Source organism: Mauremys mutica, chromosome 2, assembly GCF_020497125.1.
Source record: "Mauremys mutica isolate MM-2020 ecotype Southern chromosome 2, ASM2049712v1, whole genome shotgun sequence".
Classification (NCBI taxonomy): Eukaryota; Metazoa; Chordata; order Testudines; family Geoemydidae; genus Mauremys; species Mauremys mutica.
The window spans coordinates 81,778,210-81,796,470 of NC_059073.1; the positions used below are offsets into that span (position 1 = coordinate 81,778,210).

The 18,261-nt window shown below is 44.0% G+C and overlaps 1 protein-coding gene across 6 annotated transcripts in view; it reads left to right on the forward strand.

The window, feature by feature from the left end:
• The window catches only part of KCTD1 (potassium channel tetramerization domain containing 1), a 145,851-nt gene that overhangs the window by 19,428 nt on the left and 108,162 nt on the right, over window positions 1-18,261 (forward strand). Inside the window, exon 1 of one of the 6 annotated variants that reach the window (XM_045004487.1) lies at window positions 9,596-9,686. The exons of 4 other annotated variants lie outside the window; for them this stretch is intronic. Coding sequence is in view for 1 of the 2 variants with exons in the window: in XM_045004484.1 (XP_044860419.1) it covers window positions 14,997-15,101 (105 nt within the window). In the remaining variant the exon portion in view is untranslated. Of the gene's footprint in view, window positions 1-9,595; window positions 9,687-14,931; window positions 15,102-18,261 lie in introns of those variants that run through there. One more of the 6 variants, XM_045004484.1, reaches the window with a different exon arrangement.

Below are 18,261 nucleotides of genomic sequence, written 5' to 3' on the forward strand. Positions count from 1 at the left end.
TGCAGATCTAGGGCTAGATTCCCAAAGGTACTTAAGTGCCTAAATCACAGAGTCAGGCACTATTGGAATTCACAAAACCCCTACTCAGCTGCTGCTGAACCTGGTAGGCACCTAAACTCTCTCAGCACCTAAATTTTTGCAGTAAAATTCCCTAGGTGCCTATGTTTCTGCCTCTGGTTATGTCTGCTGCTGCCTCCCTCTAGGTGTCCAGACTCTTAAGCCTCGGTATGATGCATGAACTGGGAAGATTGGAGCCCACTTATTGGATTGGGCCCCCATATGCAAGCTCTCACAAAAGAGGGGGCTGGTGGTGATAAGGATGACCTCCCTCATGTCTTTTAGTCCAGTGGTTAGGGAACTCATCTGGGATATGGAAGACTGCAGTTCAAGTCTCCCCTGTTCAAAGCCTTTCTGTTCAGGTGGAGGGATCTGCCATCTCTCAGGTAAGTGCTCTAGCCACTGGGATACAGCATATTCTGATGTGGGGTTGCCTTAGTCTCTACTGTTGAAGCTGTTTCATGTTGGATAAAAAATTAAAGAGCTATTGGGCCAGAGAGCAAGTAACAGTGATTCTATAGCCTAGTGGTTAGTGCTCACCTAGACTTAGGCTCCAGTCCCCCTGCTCCAATTAATCTACAGCTATTTATCCACAGTGGGACAGCTGCACAATTAACATACAGTTAATGGCCACCTGTAAAATGTTTTGGTTTAAGTGACTTGTTCAGCATTGTGCAAGTATTTGTGGCAGAGGAGGGGATAGAATCTAATTCAACATGCTGTTATTCAGCTTCTCTCACACTCATTGACATCAGTAAGAGCAGAATCCAGCCCCAAGTCTCACCTTAATCACAGTCTACGCTTAGGGTGACCATCTTTTCAAAAGGCAAAAGTGAGACACATGCAGGAGCCCCTCCCTTGCTCCTTCTCTTCCTCCAAAGCCCTGGCCAGGCGGGCAGCTGGAGCCAAGCAGTGGTAAGAGCCCCATTGGGAACCTGGGCCACTGTGGGTGCTCTGGACTCTGTACCTGCCCCAGGTGGGGGGCCAGGGTGCCCAAGAGCAGCCACCGGCCTGTGTCCCCACCCCCTGGGGTGCACTGCCATGGGCAGCTGTAGGGTCTGGGGCTTGGCCCAATCTCCCTGGGTGGCTCTTACTACTGCCTGACTACGGCTTCTAGTTCTGGCCTGGCTGGGGCCTTGGGGGAGAGGCGGAGCAGGGGGCGGGGCCTTGGTGCAAAAGGGAGCTAAGGCTTACCTCAGGCCCCTCCCTCCCATCATCTTCCCCCAACCTCCCCCCCCCCCACCCCACACACACACACACACTGGCAAGAGGCTGGGGCTGCTGCTGAGCTAAGATGACCAGGTGTCCAGTTTTTGACCAGAACACCCAGTTGAAAAGGGACCCAGGTGGCTCTGGTCAGCACTGCTGATGGTCATTAAAAGTCTGGTTGGCAGTGCTGCGGTGCTAAGGTGGGTGGCGGGGCCCCACAGGGCTCTGGGCACTGCCCCCGCCCTGAGCCCTGGCTCTGCACTCCCACTGGCCAGAACCGCAGCCAATGGGAGCTGTGGGGGCGGTGCCGGCACGTGAGAGCAGTATGCAGAGCCACCTGTTGGCTGCTTCTGGGGTGCTCTGCGGTGCCAGGACAGGCATGAAGCCTGCCTTAGTCCCCCTGCTGTGCTGCTGACCGGGAGCCACCGGAGGTAACCTTCAGCCCTGAGCACCCCCCCCCCCAACCCCTCATCCCTGGCCCCACTCCAGAGCCTGCACCCCCAGATGGAGCCCTCACCCCCTGCACCCCAACCCCCGCCTCAACTCACAGCCCCCTCCTGCACCCCTCACCCCCTCCCACACCCCAACCCCCTGCCCCAGCCCAGTGAAAGTGAGTGAGGGTGCAGGAGAGCGAGCCACCAAAGGAGGGGGAAAGGTAGTGAATGGGGGGGAAGGGCCTCGAGGAAGGGGCAGGGAAGGGGGCGTGGCCTCAGGGGAAGGGGCAGGACTAGGGTGTTCAGTTTTGTGGGATTAAAAAGTTGGCAACCCTACCCTGAGGCTCAGGCAGGAGTGCAGAGTGGGGCTGCAGGGAATCTTGGACAAATGCTGTCTTGGAATCATTCAAGCCCTGGTTCTGGGCTGAACTCTGCATTTGGGGACCGTCCACCCAATTTGGGATGGGCTGTCACCCTACCACACTGCTTTATTATATTTCCATTCATTTACACGTTTGTGTGGATCTACTATATTATATGCATGGCCTAAAATATCAAGAAACTTCATGTAAGAAGAATATGCTGATTTTTGTCAGCAATACCAGAATTGTATGCATTTAATATTCCATAGGGCCTTTGACTTTTATCATTATGCACAGTCTTTAAAAATTTAGAGACTTTTAAAAATCTCACTGCATATCTGTATATCCTTGCATGTTATTAATACCCTAGTAAAGTGTCCATAGGGCACAGGAGTTAATCCATATTAATGATTAACTGACTTCAGAAACAAAGGCATGTGAGAATGCAGAAATCTTTGTGGAAACTGGATCTCATTACCCAGACACACTGCCTATGTTATTGTTGTAAGTGTGACCTAAACCTTCCCTAGCTTGTATGGAGTTCTGTCAGAATCGAACATTACTGAAATGGAAGGGATTTTGTGTGTGTGAATATTGATCTGCATGTATGTATATTTTGCACAGAATATTTTTATAACCTAGATGTTTGAAGTCTCAAGCTCATTTCTCAAGGTGGGAGTCTCTCTAAGATTCTAAGGCCTTGTCTACACTAGAAAGTTTTATACCAGTATAGTTACAGTGGTATGACCTCCCGGCTCCCTCCCCTCCAATGTGGTGGCAATTATAGCAGTGTAGAAGTATGTATATCAGTGTAGTTATTTCCATATGGGAAGAGGAACAAGCTATACAGATATGTCCCCTTTATAGTGGTATAGCAGTGTCCACGCTAAGTATTATACCAGTATTACTGCATTGGTTAAAAAAAAAAAAAAAGTCAGTAAAATTAAGTGTAGACCAGGCCTGAGACTGGTCCAGAGCATACTGTAATATAGAAGGATGCAGAGTTGGGAAAACTGCTTGTGGACTGGAGTTGGACATTTATATCTCGATTTTTAGTAAGGTTTTTGACACCATCCTACATGATGTTCTCATAAGCAAACTAAGGAAATGCAGTCCAGATGAAATTACTATCAAGTGGGTGCACAACTGGCTGAAAGACTAAACTCAGAGTAGTTATCCATGATTCACTCTCAAATGGGGAGGGCATATGTAGTGGGGTCTCATGGGGTCAGTCCTGGGTCTGGTACTACTCAATTTCATTAATGACTTGCAGTGTGTGAATACTGTGTATGCTCGGTCCTGATGGGCTGTCCCTGGAGCCCACTCCCTGTCTTCAAGCAAGGGCAGACAGAGAGTGGCAGCTCAACAGACTTTCCGAAGCCCTGGCAGATGATCGGACGCAGGGGAATGAGAGACCAGTGTTTCTATGAAAGAGAAGGAGCTAACCTGTCTTGGTTTTATGGGTGGTTTTGACAGTTCTGATGACAGCTTGAATGTTGATCTTTGTATGTGTGCTTGTTTGATGAGAAACGTGCAAGGGCATTTGGAGACTTGTGGCTTTGGTGCAAGGCAATTAACAGAACATAACTTGCCTCTGGTAAGTTATCCTAGCACAGAATTCCATTTTTTTTAATAAAAATTTGTTTTGAAGCAACTTGATTTTTCTAAAATGCAGGAAATTGAAGTCAGTGTTTCAAAAAGTTCCTGGGAATGGATTTCTTCTCTGTCTCCTTTCCCCTCACATACAGTACTCCTTTTCGCTCCCTACTTCTGGTCTGCATGGGCCTGTCTAGATTACATACACTTCCCATAGTGTGTGTTGCTTCTGATATCTGATTGGTGGTGGCAATACAAGTGCTGAAGCAGTACTTAAAAAACCTGCTATTCTCATTCCGTCAAGCTCTCAGCTAACCCAGTTTGCTGCAGGAGGAAGAAATGCACCCAGTTGGCTTCTTGTCAACGTAGCAGTGTTAAAACATAGGAACTCACCCTATGCTTTTCAGAGCATCTCACTGTTTGACTAGACTATCATAAAGATGAGGAATGTCTATGGTGAAGAATTTTAGCCTTGGGAGGGAAGAGAGTGGTGTTCAGTGTTGCCAGCTCTCATGATTTTTATCGAATCTTATGATTTTGGGTATACTTCTTAGAGCCCCAGCCCCTAGAATCAAGAGCATCTCAGATTTACTTAAAGGAAGGTGAGGTTTTTTTTAGCTCTCATGGGTTCAGGGAAAAACTTGAAGTAGATGCAACCTAGTAAAACAAAAACCCAAAATGTATTTTTTTTAAAGTTATGATTTTTAAGCCAATCTCATGATTTCTTTGGGTCTGACTCATATTTGAATGCTTGAGGCTGGCAATATTTAGAACAGTTCTAAGGGTCAGGTCCCCCAGCAGCACCGCCACCCAGGGCCGGCTCCAGGGGTTTTGCCGCCCCAAGCAGCCAAAAAAAAAAAAAAGCCGCAATCTGTGGCAATTCAGGAGGAGATCCTTCACTCCGAGTGGGAGTGAGGGACTTGCCGCCGAATACCTTAAAGTGCCGCCCCGCTCTGGAGTTGCCGCCCCAAGCACCTGCTTGATAAGCTGGTGCCTGGAGCCGGCCCTGCTGCCACCACCCTATGCAGTTCTGCTTCATAGGGTTAGGGGAACCAGGACTAAAGAGGTGATGCAGTGATATGCCTATCCCTGACTAGACCTCTTGCAGTGGCTTTATGCCATTTGCCATGGTAGGGAGGCTGAAGTGTGGCTTGGAAAGGACTTGGCAGGTGGGTCTGTACACCTGTATTCAAATGATGTAGCCCACAGAAAAAGGGGAGACTATGGGCTGCATCATCTCTTTCCCATACACACCAGCAGTGTCTATTCAACTGGCTCTCTGAGCCCAAAGTTGCCATTGGGGCACTGGAGTAGCCAGCTGTTGTGACATTCAAGCAGGGACGTGAGGAGGTGCAACAGGGATATAGATTTATGCTGGGTGATGGAATGGGGGAATATCTCCTTTTCACAACTTTCAAATTGGTTGTGGACAACAGTGTTCTTCCACCAAGTTTTGGCTGGTTGTTGGGGTGTGGGAAGAGACGACACAGGAGGAGAGAAGAGTAAAGTCTGATGGTACATTGAGCAACAGCTCAGTGGATTCTCTCTCTCTCTCTCACCCCTCCCTGTCTTTTCTTTCCATGACAACCCATGCCTAATGTGTGTTTAGCAGCTATGCTCACTAAGCAGGAGCAAACTGCAGTTGCAGCCTCCTTCCAAAAGATTCCACTATTGCAGAAGGAGGAGAGTTGTAGGTGTTTGGGGGGTGAAAGAGAATGAGGTGAGTCTGAGGAAGACTGAGGAGAGACTGGTAGGAGGATCTCCAAAGGAATTGGTGGGAAGTAGAGGAGCCTGGAAGGCCTTCATGTAGAAGTCTGGAAGGGGAAAGAGAGGAGCCTGGGCATTTAGTGGGAAGGTGAGAACTTAGCAAGTTATCTGAAGAGTGCTGCCATGCAAAACAGGAGCCAGTTAAAGATGGCACCATCAGAGGAAAGGCAGGAGAAGGCCACAGTAAATGCTTGGGAGATGTTTGTTTGTTTGTTTTTCCTTCAATTCGGACAGACAGATAGAAACTGGTGGTGCTGAAACTCTTTTAGGGTGGCAGTGAAGGGAGGCAGGGTGGACTTATGGTGCTTTTGGAGGGATCTTCCTATTGTCCTCCATCCCCTTTTGGGGCAAAATTACTCGACTGGATAAGGTTGCCAAGGCATGATAAGGCATGAGTCATGTTGGATGTGCGCTGCTTGAGAGCCCTGTCTAAGGTCCAAATCTTGGTTCTACAGGCAAAGCCAAAACAAAATAGTCTTGCTAGCAGAAACTGTACAGATGCTGAAGAGGGGTGCAGAAAAGGAGGAATCACTACAAGCCAGCAAGTTGGGCACTGGTAGTTTTTGCTAGCAAATCTCCTTTACCTAGGCTTTGCTTGTGGAACCAGGATTTGGACCTAAGACAATGCTGCTAAGTGGCACGCATCTCGGGTGAGACACATGCATCTGGCAGCCCTGTTGTGTCTCCCTGCCGCAGGAATGTCATACACCTCTACCTCGATATAACGCAACCTGATATAACACAAATTCAGATGTAATGTGGTAAAGCTGTGCTCCAGGGGGGCGGGGCTGCGCAGTCCGGTGGATCAAGGCAAGTTTGATATAACACGGTAAGATGTTTTGGCTCCCGAGGACAGCGTTATATCGAGGTAGAGGTGTACATCCAGCAGGGCTGTAAGAATTCTCCCATGGTGTTCCCTCTTGTCCATTAGAGGACAGAGATAGAGTGATAGAGAAACTGCAAGAAGCCAGGCTGCCTCTTCCTCCATTTTATGCTCCCCTGGTGGATCTGCGGGTCAGGGAGCAGTTGGAAGGTGAAATGGGCAGACTGGGGGGCAGAATGAGTAGCATGGGTTGAAAGGGGATAGGGACATAAGAAGGAAGACAAATGGGAGGCAGGGACAGAATGGGAAAAGCTGTTCTAGAATCTCGTAACACTTATTTTCAGTCTATCAATCTCCAAGCCCCACTCCAATCCCTTGCCTCCTCAACAACCCCCAGCCCCTCCAGCTACCACAGGCTCCCTTCAGCTACCTGCCTCTTACTGTCACTGGCTCTCATGGTCGCTCCTGGCTAACCCAACCCCCACACTGACTTTCTGAGGCCTGAGGAATAGAGGTCCTGTGTCCTTTCCAACCCTGCTCCATTGTGGTTATAGTTAGAATGACGGAGAGAAGCTGAGGGAAAATAGTGACTTGTTTTTATCTAGAGTATCTTGTGATTATTTAGAGTGAGAAATGGAAAGCATGGAGCTGCGCACGCTAAACTATATTGCACAGCTACACTGAAAGCCTTTGGACGCCATATTCTGCAACAGTTGAGTTTTCCACAGGTCAAGAGCCATCATTTTCCAGTATTGTTCAGTTTAGAAATATATGGTTGGATGATTTTTAGAGTATTTGCCCCTTTTGGAAAACCTCTAGTAAACAAATCTCTCATCTGTGGAATGGTAAATTCTGGCATGAAAGTGATACAGATATTGTTAGAGCAGCAGCAGTACCAGTATTATTGAGGCTTAATGCCAACGACCTAAAAAAAGTAGTTGTTGTGCTATGACTGTGCAGAGCAAGAGGGAGTCTCGTGTTTCCCAGTCTAACCTCTGAAGAAACAAAGCCAAATATTTGATATGGCTGATTTTACTGGAAAGCATTTAGCTCTGTGCCCAGATTATCAATGATTTTCCCTGAAGGCTTATGCATTTTGCAGTGAATATAAACAGCATAGCATGGATCATAGTTCTCAGACGACTGCAAACATCTGAGGTGGAATACCCCTTTTTGGGTTGTATTAGCTGATCAATACTATGTACCTGAGGATGGAAAGATGTGGTGTTTCTTGTGGGGCTAGGAAAGAATGGGTCCTATTAGAACAGAGAATTTTTCCACAGATTCATAGATTCCAAAGTCAGAAGGGACCTCCTGTAAAACACATCCACAGGACTCTGACCAAATAATTCCTGTTTGAACTAAAGCAACTCTCTTGTCTAAAATGGCAGCAGGAGGAGCAGAAAGGGGTGGGGCCACTCAGCTGGGTTGTGAGAGGCCCAGAGTTCAATTCCCTGCTCCGCCTGATGTGGAGAAGGAATTTGAACTTGGGTCAGCTCTCTCTCTGCAGGTGTGCCCTAATCACTGGGCTAGAGAGTATTCTTGGAGATTTGGATCCAGGGGATTTTGTTTGGGTTTTTCTTTTTTTTGACTTGTTCATGAAGTGTTGGTTTGCAGTCATCAGCAGTAGGTCTGTAATGCCCATGTGAAAAACCTAGCCACTTCATTATCCAGCAAATCTCTTTCAAAACTGATTGATTACATCATTAATATCTATACTAATGTCAATTTCTTGTCATTTTTTATTTGAATAGGATTTCAGGAGAACTTGGAGAAGTCTTTTTTTAACACGGTGTAGGAAACTGAATTGCACCATTGCATGTGTTCTCCGCTACAGGTATTGCTGGCTATACAGTGCCTGATTCTTTCTTGACCAACTACTCCACATTGTGTTACTTTTGGAGGTTCTTTTTTACTCCAGTTCTAAAAAGTGGGCAAAAGTTCCTAAACATAAGCCCACCCCAGCATGAATAGGTACCAGATGACTGGGATTTGATTTTTGATACATTGTCCTTTTTGAGAAGGAATAGAAATTAATGTCTTTTATTGGAAGGAATGGGTCTCTGAGGATGACTGGATGGCAAATCAAGTGCTGGTTTGTCTGTTACATCAGTGAAGACTTGTTTGTTAATGTCGTTTCAACCAGCTACTCTGCAGAGGTTTGGCCTATATTACTGACTTTGGTCAAAAAACAGAGCCACATGGTGAATGGAGATTATCACTGTACCATACACAGATTTGCCTGATAAGATTATTCAATTTCTAATTTTATTTTGGTGGAAAAAATTAAAAATTTGAGCATTTGATTTTTTTGATGAAAAGAATTAAAAAATTAAATGAAAATTTTCATCTTCACTTTGTTTCTGTTGTCAAATTATAATTATTTATTATTATTCCCTCCTCTAACATCTCTTCCTTTTCCCCCCTCCCATTGGAAAAGGTTGGGGGGGAAAAAGGAGTGGGGGGAAGTGTGTGTGTGTGTGTGGATTTTCTCCAACTTTCTCTCTCCTTTTATTATTATTTTTGTGACCACCTTTTTCGGGGGGGGGGAAAGGCGGGAGTGAAAAATTGTTTTTTTCCCCTATCACCACTTTTCCCTTCTTTCCAGTTGAAAAGTAGAAGAAAAAGTGTTACTTTCTCTCACTTAACTTTTTAAAAACTTTGTATCACATTTTCCAGTGTGAAGGGGGGGTGAGAGGAGGAAACTAAAAACAGTGAGAAAAGGTGGACATTTTCCCATGATTTTGAAACTAAAAATTAAATATAGATTTTTTTCCCCCAGTTTTTTTTTTAAAGTTGTTTTGTTTTAAATGATTTTTTGGTTGACACTTTTTAATAGAAAACATGTTAGCCTGCTCTAGATATAGCAGTCCTCTGCCTACAAATGTGGTGTCCAGTTCAGAATACCTGTGCTAAAATTAAAGTATGACAAAAGAAGATAGTATGATTCTCTGGCTTATTAGAGAGGGAAGTGATGCTCTCTGTCCTTGGATTTTGAGAGCTCCTCCATGAACTTTGTGTTCATGGTGAGACCATACAAAAAGCTAACATCTACCTCCCTCCCGCCCCCCCACATATAGGCATTTTATAAATGTATTTTGCAGCGTGAAGGAGAGCCGTTATTGATCTGTTCCAACTAGTGCCTTGAGCAATGACTGCTCGTTCCTTTATAAAAAGCATTTTTTTCCTCTTGAATATGGGAGCTGCCTATGTAGTTCTGCCATGTTGTTAATGTGATTATCTAGCAATGAACCCCTCTGTACTTGCTGAAATAGTGGCATGCTGGAAGAAAATGATGTGCACGAAAAAAACTGTACAAGAGTGAGCTGTGATGAATCTGCTGAGCAGTCACAGGTTGGCAGAAAAGGAAAACATTCTTTGGCAGTTGGGACGACAGTTGGTCAAGAGTGATTCGCTGAGGCAGTGTGGTATTTCAAGGTAGTTATGTTTGAAAGCCAGTGGGTAAGGAGCTAGAAAAGCTCCTCCCGACCTAGATGTGGAGCTGTGTAAAAGTGGAACAGCAACATGAAGGGGCCACAAATAATATGTTGGGCAGTCCTTAGCCCTGGCCAGGGGACCTGCAAGATACCCAAGTACCTCTAGGGCTGAAATGAACTAAGAGGGGAAACGAAGCTAATGGCAACCTTTTCTCCAGCCCTAGTCCAGTCATGTGTCTGAATGCTTATTGGGACCCCCCAGATGACACTGAGGTGCCTCTGAGTTGTGGTACACTTGACACTCTAAGTACTAAAAAGGGATAGTGTGCCACAGCACTTCAGCAACCCCCTCAGGTGGGGATGATTACAAAAACCATAAAGAACAAGCTTGCTCATGAGATGTGCACTGCTTCCTTGTTTGAGCCAAAATATGACATGAGAATTCTCTTCTTGTATTATTTCAGATGTGACCAAAGCTAGGAAGTGCATGTGAAAATTGATTTGCTGCCAATGGAATGTTAATTACTAATTACATCAAAGGAATGTTAGGTTTTCCCTGGTATATTCAGTGGTGTAGTGAGGAGCCTTCTCCCTTGACTTAATCAGAACAATTCAGTAGGAGTCAAGCAGCTATTTAAAAAACAAACCCTAACTGTCTTGGATCTGACAAGCTCATTTGGGAAGGAGAGATGAACAAACTCAAGCTAGTTCCTATTTTGAGATGCAAGAGTTTTGCCCATCTCTAAATCATCCCAAACTAATTCTGGTCTTTTGAGGGAGTCTTTTATGGCTGCTTTGCTTTCAAAACTAATTCTATCTCTGCGCTATGCATATTACTAAGCTTCCATAAACATTCAGACACTGTTGGATTTAGTTTATTTTTTAAACTTTTTGAAGATATCAATATCAAATAGGCCTCCCTGAGAAGAAATGAAAAAAAATAAGTTTTGAGGTTTTTTTGTTAAAGGTAACCAGGTGAATAATACTAGATACAAGTACTAAGACAGAGAAATAGGTAAATCTCTGCAAGTGTTCTCATGCTGTTCTGCCAAGGTGCCTAAATGACTGAGGTCCAGGTTTTCAAAAGAGCTTTGCACCCACTAACTGTTAGATCCCATCTGGAAAAAACTGGTAACTACTGGGAGATGAGTCTTTGTGGAAAAACTGGCCACTTCATTTAGGTGCCAAAATGAAAGTATTGGCTACAGAGGTCTTAGCATCCACTAATTGGGGCTAGGCACTCTTGAAAATCTGGTCCTAAACCTTCTGAGGCCAAAAGCAGTTCATTCTCTTTGACCCCTTTTCTGAGACTGTCAACAAAGTTGCCAAGATGTCTATTTGTGATGTGGGGACCTATCCATTAGGAAATAGGCCCAAACCAACAATTTATTTCACACTGGCCTCGTATCGTTTGACCACAGCATTACCAACCCCAAGCATTCAAAAATCACGAGGGCTTTTTTTTTAAAAATGTGGGTTCTTTTTCTTTGCCTTTAGGGTGCACTCACTTCACATTTTCAAGGTTGTCTCTGCAGCCATGAGAGCTAGAAGCTTCAATTTAAACAAAAGTCAAGTTAAAATTTTCATGCAATTTCTTGATTCCAGCATATGGAGCTTTACGAGAAACACACAATTGTGAGACTTAAGGGTTGGCAACGCTGTCATGGATGTTACTGCATGGGCCGCATTCATACCAGTGAAAAAAGGTTTTATCTGTCATTTTATGAATTTGCAAAACCATCCATTCCCTGGGAAACTTTACTTAAATTTGGAAAACCAGACTGATATAAAATGTCAGGTTGTTGGGACAGAGGTGGTTAAATTGTTTATAGCTGCCTAGGAATTAATACACTTCCTTTCCTATACAGTGTAATGCTTCATATTTCTCAGCCAGGTGCAGGACACCACACGAAGTTCTTGTAGAACATTCAGTTGGCACAAGAAACAACATTTTTAAGTCTTCACATACAACTGAGTTACCAGGGCTCAATAATAATTTTCTGGCAGATTAGTCCTGCCCTACAGCAGGTTTTTATGATCATTAAAACCAGAATGAAAGCAATGGGCCTGAATTTCACACTTTTATATCCTGCTACACTGGGGCTTTGATTTTTGTAACTTGTTTTTCTGTGCAGTGGGTGCTTTGACACCATTCTGAAAGAAAGAAATTGACAGTACACAAATAAATAAGCTAAATTGTAGGAACAGCTCCACAATGGGGTAACTGCCACATTAACTTGGAGAAAAATATTTGAAATAACTTGATAACCATTTTCCAAGGCTGCTCATGGAGAGATTGTGCACTTGTACATTTTAATTGTGACCTTGTTTTTTTTGTTGTTGTTTGCTTGTTTTAACAAAGCTCAGAAGTCCTAAGAACCAAGGACTCCGCTATCAAATACTTCTATAACAATTTCAGCCCTGGAATGTGCAAAATGATGGCTCTGAGATAGTTTGGCTAGCCAAACTAATGTGAGTCTTTTTTTTTAATTTATTTATTTTATCAGCAATTTAAATGTCGTAAAAGGAACCTAAATTGTGATGTTCAAATGAAAAAAACCCCACTCCCACTGATCTTGATTGGCTTTGGATCAGGCCCTTAATCTTTCACTCCGATGAGCAAGCAGCTAACTAAAACAAGGGGCAGCTTACTGATGATGAAACAGATGTCTGAACAGGGTTGCATATTAAAAAATATAATTTACTATGCTTTTTTAAACATACCATATGCTCAACAAAAATGCACTTGCAACGATCAGCAAGTCTTCCTTTTCTTCTGCTTTTAGCAGAAGTGCGTGCGCTCAGTCTCTCTCTGTGATTTCTTTACTTAAAAATGTAGAACTGTTTCAGTTGGGTTTTTTTTCTGTCTTGAGCCTTTAACCTAAATAACATAGAATATATTTCAGCTGCATCTTACATGCCTTAAGATCTGTCTTACATCCTGGCTTCTGCCTTTTAAAACTCAAGCACTGAAATTCTGACCAGATCTCACCATAAACTTCACATGAATAGTTATATACACCAACATAATGTCATAGTCCCTCTCAAGTGCCAGCCAAACCAAATTGTGATGGCAGATAAACTATTCTGCTCATTTTCATTCCCATTAATATACTGCCTAACACTAATAGTCTAAAACTTTTAGTGATATGAATAAAATATTATATTGTGGACAGCAAAAAGGATATGCAGTTTATTCTTGCTCAATAAGGGGCTATGCTTTTTTCCCTTTCAAAGGATAAACTTTATATCCTGGTGTAATCCTTGATGCATACTCTACTAATATAGTTTGTGTGTGTAAATCTTGTAGCATAACTAGAAATTTATATATCTGACATTGCAGTGAGAAGGCAATATTAATTGTCATTCCACTATTATGATGCCAGAAACTTCTTGAGTTGGCCAAGAGCAGATGTAGGTGCAGGAATTATATAAACCTACTTTGTCAAAACAATACTAAATGAAGCTAAGACAGAAAAAAGAAACTAAATAATTGTATTTGAATGTCAGTCATGACAATCCATATCTACATTTTCTGTGCTAAATCAGTCTGAGGGAAGCTACAGCAATTTTTAAGGACAATGTTTTGTGTATCATCTGAGCTGATTCAATTTTAAAGGGGTTAAAATGTGTCTACAGAAATGTGAGGAGCGGTTTTCAAGCAAGTTAAAGAACTTTAAGAACGGAACAGCCATACTGGGTCAGATCAAAAGTCCATTTAGCCCACTATCCTGTCTTCCAACAGTGGCCAATGCTGGGTGCCCCAGAGGGAATGAACAGAACAGGTAATCATCAAGTGATCCATTCCCAGCTTCTGGCAAACAGAGGCTAGGTACACCATCCCTGCCCATCCTGGCTAATAGCCATTGATGGACCAGTCCTCCAGGAACTTATCTAGGTGGTTTTTTTTTTTAAAGCCTGTTATAGTCTTGGCTTTCACAACATCCTCTGGCAAAGTGTTCGACAGGTTGACTGGGCAGTGTGTGTGTGGGGGGGGATACTTCCTTTTGTTTGTTTTAAACCTGCTGCCTATTAATTTCATTTGGTGACCTCTAGCTCTTGTATTATGAGAAGGAGTAAATAACACTTCCTTGTTCACTTTCTCCACACCAGTCATGATTTTATAGACCTCTATCATATCCCCCCTTAGTCATCTCTTTTCCAAGTTGAAAAGTCTCAGTCTTATTAATCTCTCCTCATATGAAAGCTGTTCCATACCCCGGTTTTTGACTGGAATGCCCAGTTGAAAAGGGACCCTGGCAGCTCTGGTCAGCAACGCTGACAAGGCCATTAAAAGTCTGGTTGGCAGTGCTGCAGGGCTAAGGCAGGCTAGTCCCTACCTTTCCTGGCACTGTGCTGTGCCCCTGAAGCGGCCAGCAGGTCTCCCCCACATTCCAAATCCCTCAGCCTGGAGCCCCCTCCTGCACCCCAAACTTCTCATCTCTAGCGGGAGCCTTCTCCTATACCCTGAGTCCCTCAGTTCTGGCCCCACCCTGGAGCCCACACCCCCCAGTTAGAGCCCCAGCCCAGTGAAAGTGAGTGAGAGTCGGGGAGAGCGAGCCACTGAGGGAGGGGAAATATAGTCAGTGGGGGCAGGGTAGGGGCATGGGCTTGGGGAAAGGGCAGAGCTAGGGTGTTCAGTTTTGTGTGACTAGAAAGTTGGCAACACTACTTAGTGGTGCACTCCTCACAACAATGACACCACAAAAGGAACTCTTAAAGTGCACAACAAAACAAAGACAACCGCTTTATAATTACTAAACAAACTGTTATCATATACTAGAAACCAGCTAGCTGTTTTAAATTGCAGTCAGCATCACAGAACCAAAGAAAAATATAAGCTGAAATACTAATATTTACTTAAACATTAAATAATAATGCATTCCATAGTAACCTCAAACAACTTCTGAAAAAGCTGCTAAAACTTCTATAAATGGGAATGCACCAATAAAACATTACTTCAAATGGCTCAAGAGACCCAGAGTATAGCTCTTCTGTATTTTTGGGAGCAAAAATGCATCCCCTTCTTTTACAGCTGAAAATAGAAGCATCTCAAAGTCTTAACTTTTTTTTTTTAAACACAACATTTTTTTAATTCTCTCAATGTTAAATGTGTAGACCAGTGGTTTCAAACTGTGGGTTGTCACAGAATGGAAGGCACGGGGTCACGGCAGCTCTGGTCAGCACCACTGACCGGGCTGTTAAGTCCCATCGGTGGTGCCGCCCAGCTAAGGCAGGCTAGTCCCTACCTGTTCTGACACCGTGCTGTGCCCCAGAAGTGGGCCTCCTAGGTGGGGAGGCAAAGGCCTCCATGTGCTGCTCCCGCCTCCACCTAGGAGCCAGACCTGCTGCTGGCCGCTTCCGGGACGCAGTGGCTCTGCACCTCAGCTGCTCCACTGACCAGGAGCAGCTGGAGGTAAGCCTGCGCCACAACCCTCTGCCCCAGCCTGAGTCCCCCGTCAAACCCAGAGCCCTTTCTGCACCCCAAACACCTCAGGCCTGGCCCCAACCCCCTCCTGCACTCCAACCCACTGCCCCAGCCTAGAGCCCCCTCCCACACTCCAAACCCCTCATCCCCAGCTCCATTGGGTCATGGGCATCAACTTTCTTCAACTGGGTCTCCAAAAACAAGTTTGAAAACCACTGCTCTACTGCGTACATGCATCACATTGTGCCTGTTCCAGTGGCTCCCTCTAGCGCACTATCAGAGCTGGCTTAATGACATCCAGACAGTCTGTCAATGAACCATGCCTCCTAAACTACTCTATGCACATAGTTCCATACCATGCATTTCCTCACCCTCGTACCCCACCCAGATGCCTAGTGACCGGACCTGTTACTACCTTCCAAAGGAGAGGATCCATGGTGAGCCAGTGTGCATTCCACCTTAGTTCCATAGCCTGCCAGGAATATGGGTTGGTGGCTGTTCCATGGAGCTGTGACCCATGTATGTGGTTTTTGGTTTGGTTCATGGAGTCCTCAACACTTGGCCTTTTTGCAGTCAGAGGGAGACTCTGGAGTACGCAGGCCCTTTTCTGCCTCTTCCACAATCTTTTATTAAAGTTTTTCTGCATATCCCCACACCCCTTATTTGTGTACATCCTATCTGTGGTCCCACAAAGTCCAGAGACTTCATCACTCTGCTTCTAGCATTGTCCAAGATGGCGTCCCATTAATCCAGGAAGAGGAAGCTAGACAAGGGGGTGGATTATCTGTGACTGTGGGCCCTGTTTCCTGTCACCTGTTTGTTCATATATTCAAGCAGAGTTTCTCTGGGTAGCATCCTCTGACTCCTAGGACTTGCTCTCTGAGTGGTGGGCATTGTGGTTCTTTGTTCAGTGTCCTCTAAATTCCTTGTTTTTACTCTGTAACCTCAATCCCATCGCTGTTTTTGCATTATTTGTCCTCCATATGTAGTTGATCCTGGATGATTTTTTTGATTGTTTTGTTTTGCAACCTCTTCCTTCCCTTCAGGGATGATCATTTGTTTTTTTCTGGGAGGAACTCACTTCTTCTCAAGGATTAAATAGGGTCATTTTAGCAGTTCCCAAAACAGCCATTTCTCAGTGCAGGAGGGACCTATTCCCTTACACTAGTTGGATTGCACCTCTGGGCAGAATTCTTCTGGGTGGTGTTTGATGGCACCCTTTTTTTGGTAATAGTGGGTGTCTTCTCAATGACCCCTTCCAAATCCCTCATTCTGAACCTTGATCTCCTCACCCCCACTCTGGTTTTGTTCTTCATTTCCACAAGCCACTTAGGTCATCCTTGTGTTCTGTTTCTCCCCAGCCTCTGTTAAGGGGGAAAATTTTGGTGTTTCCATAAATGGAATCCACTACAGAGGGCTCAAATAGGTTTAGCATGTCCATTACACCACTTGGCCTTTTAAGGATGGACTTCTGGGTATTTTTAGCTCTTGGGAAAATCCCCATGAAGCACCTGACTAGAAGGGACACATGACCAGGAAGAATAATGGGGACTGGTGACTACCTACTAGGACTATATAAGAAGTAGACTGAGTTCAGGTTGAAGGAGATTAGGAACTGGAAAAGATTTTCACAGCAGCCTACAAAAAGATAGCTGCCTGGGGAAGAATTGTGGAACTGGTGAGCTGCCTGTGCAGAGGGATCGGGACAGGAGCAAGACTAGCAGGAAGCTGTGATAAAAGGCCTCAAAGGGCTGGGGAGCTGGATACAAGGGTAAAGAGTTGAATACCTTTAGTGTAAAACCATTGATAAATCAGAACCCAGAGAGGAGATCTTAATTTGGAATACTAGTTCTGTGGCATATGAATATTTAAGGGGATTGGAAAAAAGGGAAACTGAGGCCAGTGGTGAACATCAATGGGGCAGGTACTTTGATAGTGTTACTTGGTGTTTAACATCCTGTTCGTTAAAATGTGTTTAATGCTGCTTGGAATATACCTTATTTTATCAGTGTGCATAGGGCTTATGTTAGAATAGGCCCCAGTCCTGTAATGTTCACAGTGCTCATTGCAGAACTGGGGCTTTGAGCTCTATGGAAGGTGGAGTAGATGCGTTGATTAGGGTTTAAGTAATACCATGACAGTTAGAATTAGATGACTTTGGCAAAGAGGGTTGGGCAATGTAGAATTATTTTCTACAGTCCAATCTAGTTTTAAATGTCTTGAGCAATAGGGCTTCCAGTTCTTTTGGGATACACATGTGTAGGCTAAGTCTGACCTCCAAGAAGACTTCTTACCTGATATTCAAGATGAACTGTTAATTTCTCCCCAATTACAATCCCTTATAAACTATTTTTGTTTTCCAAATTCCCTCCTGTTTGTTGAGGTATCTAAAATGTATAGTGATGTTTATATTAAGGTTGCCCGGTGTGTCCTTTCTCCTCTCCAACCTCACTCAAAGTTCTTTTACTTACTTACTCATTATGTACTTGACTCCACATGCAACTCCAGGTCTCTCAACATTGTATATTTCCTGTAATCAGGAATCAATGATTGAAAGAACATCCAGACATAGAAGCTGTCAAGCTGATGGCTTTTTTTTTTTTAAATTTTAAAAATAAGTTTTATTTCCTTTTGCCCTCAGGGGTACTGATTTTTTTTTTAAAGATACATGCATTCATGTTTTCTGTGATCCTCCTGTACAATAAAAGTAACAATTTTTAAAAATGGAAGTCAGTTGTTAATTAGCTAATCATTTTTAGCACATATGAGAAATACATTTAAAAATAAATTCTAGGACACTCACAGATCACCTTGAGACTGAGTTTTTCGAAGGTGAAGAATTTCTCATTGTGTCTTTCAGGTCTTATCCATAGCATAGTGTCTCAGCTTTGTAAATGTCTGTTCTGACTTAGTCTTCCTCAGTGTACAGTCTCCTAGATTTTGGCTCAGAACTGGGCTGCAAATAGCAGATGATAGGAGATTATTTGGATAGTAAAAAAAAATCTCCCTATATGATGACTGCCTTTAATACTCTGCTCTGTTACATTAGTGTAAGCACAGTAACTTCTTTGACTCCTGTGTAATTACTCTGGTGTAACACAATACTCCTTTCAATTATATTTCGGGCATGGTAGTTAAGCGCTTTTTC